At 51.3% G+C, this 10,725-nt stretch overlaps 2 protein-coding genes across 3 annotated transcripts; one reads left to right on the top strand and one right to left on the bottom strand.

The window, feature by feature from the left end:
* Positions 1-251: 251 nt before the first annotated feature.
* On the top strand, positions 252-8,515 carry NCCRP1 (NCCRP1, F-box associated domain containing). Of its 2 annotated transcripts, none has more exons than XM_074218995.1 (7): positions 252-2,380; positions 2,917-3,284; positions 5,393-5,452; positions 5,635-5,686; positions 5,885-5,980; positions 6,085-6,223; positions 7,262-8,515. In XM_074218995.1, exons 1-7 carry the CDS (start codon positions 2,040-2,042, stop codon positions 7,400-7,402), a joined length of 1,197 nt encoding a protein of 398 aa, XP_074075096.1. In that variant the 5' UTR covers positions 252-2,039; the 3' UTR covers positions 7,403-8,515. The 2 variants fall into 2 exon arrangements, with proteins under 2 accessions (XP_074075096.1, XP_074075097.1); XM_074218996.1 differs by lacking the exon at positions 252-2,380 and adding an exon at positions 2,396-2,623.
* A 709-nt stretch (positions 8,516-9,224) lies between these two features.
* SYCN (syncollin) lies at positions 9,225-9,664 on the bottom strand. Its single transcript, XM_074218997.1, has one exon. The coding sequence runs from the start codon at positions 9,662-9,664 to the stop codon at positions 9,254-9,256; it is 411 nt and encodes a 136-aa protein (XP_074075098.1). The 3' UTR covers positions 9,225-9,253.
* Positions 9,665-10,725: the final 1,061 nt, after the last annotated feature.

Here is a 10,725-nt window from a genome sequence, read left to right as displayed (position 1 = left end):
TCCTTCATTTCTGAGAAAAGTTGTCAGAGTGGGTCTCTGGGATCAGACTGTGGGCCACAGGGAGGGGATGCTGGGAGCCAGTCATTGTCCTGGCTCTCCTTTGTGCTTCCCAACATGCAGCCTGGTAGGATTGCCTGAAAGGAAGAAAGTCCCAGGAAGATGTGGGCGCTGGAGTGTGTATGTGTGTGTGGGGGGGGCAGCTACTACAGACCTGGACCCAGGGTCGACAGATGGTTCCCTGGAGGTCTCAAATACCAGACTTCCAAGGAAGACAGTTGAGGTCACCTGGCCTGAGATGGAGGCACTTCCGGCCTGAACCCTGCAATTCATCAGCCCCCATGCTACTTTGAGGTCCTAGGCTGGTCTCTGAGGTCCTAGGCTGGCATGACCAGTGTGGGAGTGGGAGTTCACTGTCCACCTCCTGGCCCCAGTGCTGGAGAGCACACAAAGTGCTCTTCCTTCCTTGTCAATAAGGAAGCTAGTGCCAGGCCTGGAGTTTGGAAGCTGACTCGCCTGGATCCCGAAGCTGGTGTGGAGGCAGGCTGGACTGGCCCTCCAGGGACAGCTCCTCCCTATGGTTGGGTGTGGTGGTCCAGCCCGGCCTTTTTCTCAGCCTCAGTTGCTTCCTAAAACTCGTGCATTGGTCTACCTGTGCTTTGAGGGTCTGTGAATGGATCTTTTTTGTCTCACATTTTTCAGATGGGTCTTTAACTGGGTTAATGTCCTTAGCTAATGAACTGGTGAAATGGGACTGGCAATAGGAGGTCACACTGGGGAGAACAAGTCAGGTCCCCTTGTGTCCAGGGCAGCCAAAGTATCCTATCAGCTAGGAAGGGGGGGGTGGTGGTCTCATAACAACCCCCACAGCCCAGAGAGTTGTACAGATACTGGTTGTGATGGAGGATTGGAGGGATAATGATGGGTCTTCCATCTTGCAAGGTCGGAGATCAAACTCTTGCCACCATATGAGCTGCCCCCCCTCCATCTCCAAGCCTTCCCGACCAAGGCACATGGGCTAGGCTTTCACTATTGACTGACTGATTGGAAATGATTAATCATCATTAAAATGATTAACAGGAGGGGAGGGGATTCATCTGAATTAACCAGTGATTAAGATCAGCCCCAATTTGCTAGGTCTCAGCTCTTAGTCTTGGGTCCCTGGGCCTCTTCCCTTTGCTACCCCCCCCACCATCCCACTACTGTGGATCTGTTTCTCCCTTGGCTCTGCTGCCCCCTGCAGGTTGTAATCATCTTCACCCCCCCTGGACTGCGGGCACCCTTGTTTCAAGGAGTTGGGGGGGTATGATATGGAGGGTCAGCTGAACCCCACCCCTGGGATGATGAGTAGAATGAATATCGGATTAGAAGTCAGAAAACTCATTCTAATCAACTTTGCACACGTGCCTCTTCTCTGGTCCTCAGTTTCTCCTGTTGTTTAAAATGAGATCCTATTTGTTCATGTCCTATCCACTTAATCCAGTAGCTCCCCTCCCCCCATCTCATGGCCATAGAACTCCCCACCCATATCCCCTCAGACAGGTCTTCCGAGGGACTGGAGCATGACACCTGTAAGGTGACACCCTTACAGGGCTTGCCCAGACCCCTCGTCTTCCCCGAGTACACTGAGAGCAGAACCTCATCTCCATGGGAGCTGGGCCTGATGGTCACGTGGTTTATCAGCAGGACTAGTCACCTTAACTTTGGGAGAAAGAGCCTTGCTCTTAACCAAGACCTGAATGAATTTGTTGTTCCTGCAAAACCGGAAGAAGCTTGAGATCAATCTAGTTCAACTGGTTCAGTTTTAGAGGAGGAAACAGAGGTTCAGAGAGGTGATGAAATAGGACCAAGGTCATAAAGGTAAGAAAATGCAAAGTAGAATTCGAACTCACATCCTGGGACTCAGGCATCCCCTGAAGAGTTCTAGGGCCCTGGAATTTAGAGGAGCTTAGGGAGCATTTTGCCTTTGGTCTCCTTGCCTCTGTCTCTTTCTGTTGGTGTCTGTCTCTGTCCCAGGCCCCTCCCTGCCCTGGATTCTTCCGATGAAGACACACTTTACTCATTTCATCATAGATGTGGTTCCCACCCATCCGAGTCCTTTCCTGTGGCACTCTTCCCTCCACCTCCACCTGTCTGGTGGAAGGGGGCGGGATGCTGGGCCAGCCCTGGGTGGGGTTTGTATGTTTATGTCTGCGGTGGATGGGAGACTTTGGGCTGGGCTTCCAAGCCTTCCTCCTCCCTCCCCCCTCCCCAATTCCTCACCTGCTGCCACCCCTTGGTTTCTGGGTTTTAATGATGAAAGCAGGAAATGGCTTGGAGCCCGGATGCCTGGGACCCAGCAGGTAGGGCGGGCTGCTCTAAAGAACTTCTCAGATCTTCTGAGGTCAGTGGGCTCCTTATTAATTCTGCCATTAGGAATGTTAACGAGGCTGATTGACCTCATTAGGGAGGGCCCAATCCCCACATTAACCTCCTTAATTAGTCCTGCTCATCTCTTTCCCCATTGCCCAGAAAGGAGGGGGCCGGCAGTGTCCTCTTTCCAAGTCTGAGAAGGTCACGGAGCTGGTCGCCTGGACCCCCCAAGGAGGAGGCAAAATTGGGGGGGTTGGTCCCAAATAGGACCAAGGTCAGAGAGAGGGGTTCAAGGGCCTGAGATGGGACCTTAGAGATGGGGGAGGGGAGGATACCTGGGGCCTCCTTCAGGTTTCTGCGAGGGGAGGGGTCGGGATGAGTAGGGCTGGGTGGACTGGATCCCACGTCCTCTACATAGATTTCAGGAGGCTGGGTTCTCAATATGGTGGGGTGACTGGTCTGAGTCCCTAAGTGGGGAGGGAAGGGTTGGGGACATGAACTCCGGGCTCCTTCCCCACCTAGAGTAGCTCCTCCTTAAATACCAAACTGCTGTGGTCGCACCCTCAGGAAACCCACAACTAAAGAAGCTCCAGAGATGGACGGACCCACGGCCAGAGAGATGGAGGACCCCTCGACGGAAGGAGCAGCGGTCGGCCGGCCAGCTGGAGGATCTGATGGGCAGAGGGGACCGCTCCGACCCCCGTCGCCCCAGTTCCCCCCACGGGCTCCCTCGCCCCCGCCCCCCCTATCTCCTGCCTCCATTCTCGGGGAGCCCCTTTCGCCAGGGCCGTCGGAACAAGGGGCCCGCCAGCTGCTGCTAGACGAGTGGGGGGAGCCCGGGACCCAACTGAACCTGCCCGAGGGGCTCAGCTGGAAGCTTCTCTACGTCCGGAGACCCCTCTACCGCAACCTACTGCGCTCGCCAAACCCCGAGGGTGCGCGGGGCGCGGAAAGGGGGGACGAGGGAGAGGGGCTGGGGGCGTCTCTCAAGTACCCCCTCCCGCGCCACCGAGTCCCTGCGGCTGCCCCGCACGTCGGGCTTTCTCTACAGAGCCATCTCTGACCCGCGCTGGCCGCCCCTCTCCCCCTCATGCCTCCAGCCCCTCCTCCGTGTCCTCTAGATCTCTGCGGGTCTCTCCCTCTGTCTCTTTATCTCTCCTCTCTCTCTGACTCTACCTCTGTCTTTCTTCCTTCTTTGTCTCTCTCTCTCTGTTTCTGTCTCTGTTTTGTGTCTCCTCTCGATGTCTCTTCCTCATTCTCTTTCTCTCCTCCTCTGAATTTCTCCATCTCTCTCTCTTGTATCTGTCTCTTCCTGTCTCTGTCTAGCTGTTTCTCCTCCCTCCCTCTCTCCTATCTCTGTGACTCTGTCTCCATCTCCATCTCAGTCTCCCTCTGTCTCTCCTCCCTCTCTCCCTCTGTCTCTCTTCCCTCTCTCCCTCTGTGTCTCCCTCTGTCTCTCCTCCCTCTCTCTCCCTCTGTCTCTCTTCCCTCTCTCCCTCTGTGTCTCCCTCTGTCTCTCCTCCCTCTCCTCCCTCTGTCTCTATCTACTCCCTCTATCAATCTTTCTGTGATGTTTTTCCATCTGTCTCTCCTCCCTCCCTGTCTCTCCTCCCTCTCTATCCTCTCTTTATGTCTCTTCCTGTATCTCTGTTGCTCCTCCCTGTCTCTCCTCTCTCTCCCTCTCCCTCTCTCCTTCCTCTGTGTCTCTGTATCTCCTCCCTCTGTAATTCTCCCTCTGTCCATCTTTCTGTAATCTGTCTCTCCTCTCTTCCTCTCCCTCTCCCACTCTCCTTCTTCCCTCTCTTTTATATCTTCTCCCTTTGAATCTCTCCCATCAATCCTTCTGTGATCTGTCTCATCGTCTCTGTCCCTCTCCCTTTCTCTATCCTCCTTCTGTGTCTCTTATCTCTCCATCTCTTTCTTTCCCCCTTTCTGTGTCTCAGCTAGGTGGTACAGTGGATAGAGCACTGGAGTTAGGAGGACAGAAGTCTCAGACACTTGATCCTGACTAGCTGTGTGACCTTGGGCAAGTCACTTCGCCCTGATTGCCTCCCATCCAGGTCCACCTCCAGTCATCCTGATTCATATCTGGCCATTGGACCCAGATGGCTCTGAGGCTGGTGACTTAACATAGCTTCTCCCTCATTCAAATCCAATCATGTGCTTGCTATGGCATCACCTCCCTGATGCCATGGTCCTCTTCAAGAAACAAAGGACAAACATCATTCTGTTTTTACTCTATCTCTGTATTTCTTCCTTTTTGTCTCTTGTCTCGCCCTATCTCTCCTCCCTCTGTGTCTCTTCCTCTGTCTCTGTTTCTACCCTGTTTTTACTTTACCTCTCTAACTACTTTTCTCCATCCTTCTCTATCCCTGTTTCTCTGCCCTTTTCTTTCTTTCTGTCCACCTCTGTCCCTCTCTGTCTCTCCCCCAGCCCCTTTGTCTCTGTCTAGTCTGCCTCTTGATTCTCTCTTCTATAGGGGTCACCAAATGGTTCCATTTTCTGATATTCTCTTTCCCACTCCACCCCTGACCCCACCCCAACTAGAGGGAAATTGTTTTCTCTAACATTGTTCTCAACCTCAGGGCCCTGACTCACCCTGGATTTGCCTGTCTTGCCTTGCCCCCGGGGAAGAGCTGGCAGAGCTGGGAGATCTGGATTTTTTTTTTTTTTTTTTGCTGAGGGTGGGGGTTGGAGGAAGTGGAAATGAGGGGTTTGGAGGACCTGTGAGAAGAGCTATCTGTTTGAAGAGAGTAGAGGCATTTGTGGAAAGGAACCGGCCAGTGATCAGGGAATCGATAGTTTTGTGAGCAATTAGCTACTGACAAGGGGGGTTACTGAGGGACCTGGGGGTCACTGAGGGATCTGGAGATCTGTAACAACTTGGGAAGACAAGTGGTTAGTGAGGGAGAGGGTCAGTGAATATTGGAGGGTCAGAGGGCATGAGGGAGTCCACAAAGGGTCAGTGAGAAATTGTGTAAGGTTAGGGATCATTGTGGAGGGGGCGCTCTGAGAGGCTCTGACCTCTTCCTTCCCCTTTCAGGCATCAACATCTATGAACCACCACCCCCTTGTGGCCCAGCTCAACCCCTGGAAACACTGGGTAAGGATCCCTGACATTGGCAGAAATTGAAAGGCTGGGGAAAGGAAGGAGAGATTAGCTTACCTCTCATCCCAGAAATAGGCTCCTGGAGGGCAAATGTAGCATTTCAGGGCGATGGTTGGTGTATGTTTATGGGCTGAAAGGTTTAGGACCTGGATCAAACCCTGCCTTTCCTCCCTCAGGTAACTTTAGTGGATGGCAAATCAGCACTGAGAAACTGCTCCCCAGCTTCAGGTGAGGGCTCTGGGACAGGGCAGCCTACTAAAGTTACCCCCTTGGCACCAGAGCTAAGATATCAGGACTCTGGGCTAGAGGGCTGGGAGCAGAAGGGCAAATGTCAAAGAAACCAAATGCTGGGCTTCTTATCTCAAGGGAATGGGGGAGGTAAGCTCTGAGTCCATTACCAACCCAGATCCCTCTTCTTGCCACCAGTTGGACAGTGAAGCAACAATGTGTGGACCTTCTGGCTGAAGGCCTGTGGGAAGAGTTACTGGATGACGAACAGCCGGCCATCACCGTCATGGACTGGTATGGAGGACTGAGAGTGCAGGGGGTGGGCAATGCACTTGGGAAGGAGGGGCTCCTGGGAGCCTCTCTCTCACCCTCCCCCCCCAATCCCATCCGACTCCAAGGTTTGAGGACAGTCGCCTGGATGTGTGTGTGTATGAGCTCCATGTTTGGCTCCTGGCTGCTGACAGACGGACCGTCATCCGGCAGTACCACGTAGCTCCCCGCCCCTCTCCACGGGGCCCAGGTGGACAGTGGTGCCAGGTGAGCCCTTGAGAAGCTGAGCATCCCCCTGGTATTACTAATGGACTTCTGGAGACTCTCAAATCTCCCTCCTTCTCTGTCCTCCACTCTTCCCAGAAATACTCTAGAGGCAATTCACAAAGTCCTCTCTGAACTTTTCTCACTGTTCCTCGATCCAAGGTCATAGATTTAGAATGACAAGGGACCCTTTGGGTCATCTAGTCTACTGTTCTCATTTTAAAGAAGTGGGAAACTAATAGAGAGAGCAGGTTTTTTAGCCCAGGTGACCCAGGGAGTAAGTAGTAGCTAAGATTTGAACCCAGGTCCTCTGACTAAGAACAACTAGGTGACTCATTTGGATAGATCTCCCAACCCAAAGAGAGGAAGACCTGAATTCAAATCCAGCCTGAATTCAAATTCATCACCTGTGTGACCTTGGACAAGTCAGGAGATTAACCTCTATTTGCCTTAGTTTCCTCATCTGTAAAACAGGCTAGAGAAGGACCACTTCAGTATCTTTGCCAAGAAAACCCCATAGACCCTATGGTCCAGAGAATCATAAACAGTTGAACATGACAGACTGACCCTAAACTCTACACTCTTTCCACCATACCACCATACTTTTTAGACATATCCCTCAATATCTTCTGCAAAGATCATACCTTGTTTTCCAAGTATTTTCCTGTTTCTTCCCAATTTTCTCTCAGTATTCTCCAGTATTCTTTCTTTCTCCCAATATTATCTCAGCCTTCCATCCCTGCCTTTGCCCTAAAGTTTCACCAATGCCTCCTTTCCAGTCTCTCCCAATATTTCCCTGTTCTATGCCAGTGTCTCCCAACATCTCCCCAATGTTCCCTCCCAACATCTCAACAATATTCTCTGGAAATCCCTCCCCCAATGTTTCCTCCTTCTAGTACCCTTCCCTCCTAATGTCTCCCTAGATAGTCTCCACTCCTCCAACCTCACTGGGGAGGGAATGGGTAAGAAGGACAGACTGGGAATTGTTTGGTCTTTCTTAGCCTGGGAAGGGACCCTCACTTTGTCCCCCTGCCCCTCTAGGTGTCTCATGTATTCAAAAACTATGGCCCAGGAGTCCGATTCATTCACTTCTTGCACAAAGCGAAGAACCGTGTGGGCTCTAATGGGTTCCGGAGAACCCGGGTGACTGACTCCTCAGTGTCCCTGCAGCTACAGAATTAACCTGCCATCCCCCTACACCTCTGCCCCAGTGACCCCTCCTTCCCCTCAACCCATTCCTCATGCATATGTATAAGGAATTTTCTGCTGACCTCCCCATACTTTCCTGGAAGGACCTCTCTTTTTTGACATGATATCATCCATAGTTGACTCCCCTTGTGGACACTCCCTCTGCCCATTCTTCCAGACTCCTCATGAAAAGGTGATATAGCCAATATGTATAAGAGTAAGAACTTACCTCTATAGCTGATCTCTACCCACTGGGTCCTACTTTCTTAGCTCCTGCCTCCCTCCCCTTAAGGATACCTTCTTTCCCCCCAGAACACCCCCAGATATTCTTCCCTGGAAATCACCATCATCAATATCTCCACTAAGGGACCTCTTATTTCCTTCTAAAATTTCTAGGAATCCCTCAAATCCCTTCAATATCCTTCCTAGGGATTTATCTCTAACAAACAAAGCCTAAGAGTTACAAAATATCTTCTCAAATATACCCTGGGAACTCTGCCTTTACTTCCCTAAGTCCCTAAATGTTCCCCAAGAACTCATCTGCAAGAGAGTACCTCCTCAAGGATCCCCACACGATCCCCAAATTCTACAGAACCCTCTTTATTCCAAAAAAATCTATATAGGGTCATTTCATCTCCCCCAAAATGTCTCTTCATAGTGATCTGCTCATCATTCTAATATCTCTCTAGGGTATTTTCATCTCCTGAAAATCCTTCCAGAAATTTATTTCCAATAAATAGCTCACTGGAAACTCTTCATCTCCCCTCAAAATCTTTGCCCAAGGAACTCCTTATCTCTCCCAGACATTTCCCAGGAACCCTTAATAACACTCTAGCTGTCCCTTATATCCCAAATATGCTCCCAGATAATCTCTTCCCTAAGGATCCCATATTTCCTCAACATTCCCTGAGAATCCCTCATCTTCACCCCAATAGATCCCCTAGGGACACTGATGCCTTCTCCAGAGATCTCCCTGGGCTATACCTTGTGGGATATTCTCTCCATGTCTTTTCCCTGGAGCTCTTGGGGGTTTCCCTTGGGACTCCCCAGTGCCTCTCCTCATCATCTCTCCCTTTAGAAATGTCTAGATTAAAGTGCTCTGATTTGTGTCTTTGTCCCTATTTCTGTCCCCTGGGGACCAAGACCTCCCCCCCCAACTTTCAAGTCTGAAGCGAGTTTTGACATCGAGTCCCATTCTTCCCACAAAGGAAGAGAGTGTTGAGTATTTTCACAAAAGCTCTTTATTGAATCAGAGCAGTATGTGGGGCTGGTGTCCCCAGCTGATTAGCAAAAGTGGGTGAACATGCAGAAAGATGGGGTTAAAGAACCTGAAGTGGGAAGGGGGATAAGAAGGGTCATGTGAATTGGGGGCCTCCTGGGCTGGGATCAAGCTAGGTTCTGGTCTCCTGGTTCACTCTTAGGTCAGCTTCAGGGATCCAGGTCAGCTATGGTACAGTGAGGAGGGGTCCTGATGAAGGCTCAGTTGGAAGTCTTGGAAGAGATCTGGGTTCTCAGCTGTCATTGGTGACAGCTAAAAACTCTAGGACTCTGGAGATAAAGTGGGCTCCTCTAGCCCTAGAATGCTAATAGACTGAAATAGGGGTTCCAGATAGGGTCTGAGGGCCTTGGAGGTGGATTTCTGGCTAGGAAGGAGGCTCAATCTCCTGGATCCCTGCTGTGGGTGGTCAATAGTCTAAGGGCACCATAGTCAGGTCCAGGCTTATCTGGGCTTTTGACCAGTCAGCATTGGTGGGTGGCAAAGAAGAGGGCAGGGGATCAGGGTGCAAGGCTTGCTCTGGGTTGGGGAGGGGTCCTGGCGTGGAGTTCCCCAGACCCCAGCCTGGCTTAGGTACACTTGCAGTACAGAGCTGCGATGGCATTGTTCCAATCTCCAAATATCCCCAGGCGAAACTCGGCTAACCGAGGGTAGGATCCTGATGAGAACTTGCGGGTCTTGCCAGCCTTACCCTTTCGAGACCAAACAGTGATCTCACAGCGGGGCCCCACCACCAGGGAGGAGGCAGTGCGATGCCAGTCGGAGGGCAGGTAGGGCAGGTCAGTCCCGGGTTCCAGGCTCAACTCAGCTCCCGCACAGCAGTTCTCATAGTAGGGATCGCTCTTGTCATAGAGGCGGGCACAGAGGCGAGGCCCATCGGCGGGCTTCAGGACCGCTGGGGCCGGACATTCAGCTTGTGCACCAGGGATGGCCCCCAGGAGGGCCTGCAGGAGTAGCGACAGCAAGAGAAGTGGTGCCATAGCCAAAGGCAGACAAAGGTACCTGTTGACCAGCCCTCACGAGCCTCCTTATAAGAGCTTTGGGGAGTGACATTGTGGGAAGGGAAGAATCTGGCCAGGAGGAGATAAGGGAGAGGGTGGGGTGTTTAATGGGATCCCACCACCTGGGAGTTTTAACTTGAGCTCTCCTGGCAGGGCCTGACAACCCCAACATACAGCTGGCTCCTCTAAGAGCACCCCCACCTTCTCCGGAGTATCCATCACCTGTGTCCAAGCCATTGAGTCTTCACTCAGGGTCAGTCAATATTGATTGATTGGACACCTTATCCCCTCCAATCTAATCTTCCAAGCCAGGTGTTGCCTTCCCAGAGGCCCACGAGCAAGGCCAAACAAAAGACCCAGACTGCACCCTTATCTTTGAGCAGAGCACCTACATTGAGATCCATGCCACCACACTCAGACCTACATTCCCACAGTTCCACTTGCAGCCACATTATAGACTCACAGCCACACACACAAAGACCCACAATCCCACCTGCTTACAGCCTTGCACAGACCCACAACTACACATGCACTCACACACACACGTGTGCACACACACATGTGCACACACGCACACACACACACTGGCAATCCCACCTGCTCAGTCACACACACACACACATATCTACAATTATACTGCATTCCCAAATTCAAAATCTCACCTGTTCCTAGTCATGCACAGACCCACAACTATATACACAGACCCACCATCCCACCTACTTACAGCCTTACACAACCCCACAATTTCACACAGATCTACAACTCTATATTCAAACCCATAATTGCGTTCTCAAATTCACAATTTCACTTATTCCTAGTCATAGACAGATCCACAATTGTACTCACAAATCTGCAATCTCACCTGCTCACAGCTGTACACAAAAACCTACAACCATAAACATATAGACAGACTCACAACTACACAGTCAAACCCACACATGCTCACAACCAGATAAAGTTACATATACCCACAGCTACACAACCACATCCAAGCCTTCAATTTCATTATAAATGATTCCATCTATTTAATAAAATGGTAG

The sequence above is a fragment of the Macrotis lagotis genome, chromosome 1, assembly GCF_037893015.1.
Source record: "Macrotis lagotis isolate mMagLag1 chromosome 1, bilby.v1.9.chrom.fasta, whole genome shotgun sequence".
NCBI lineage: Eukaryota > Metazoa > Chordata > Mammalia > Peramelemorphia > Peramelidae > Macrotis > Macrotis lagotis.
The sequence above is the reverse complement of the archived record's forward strand: the minus strand, read 5'-3'. Positions and strand labels throughout refer to the sequence as shown.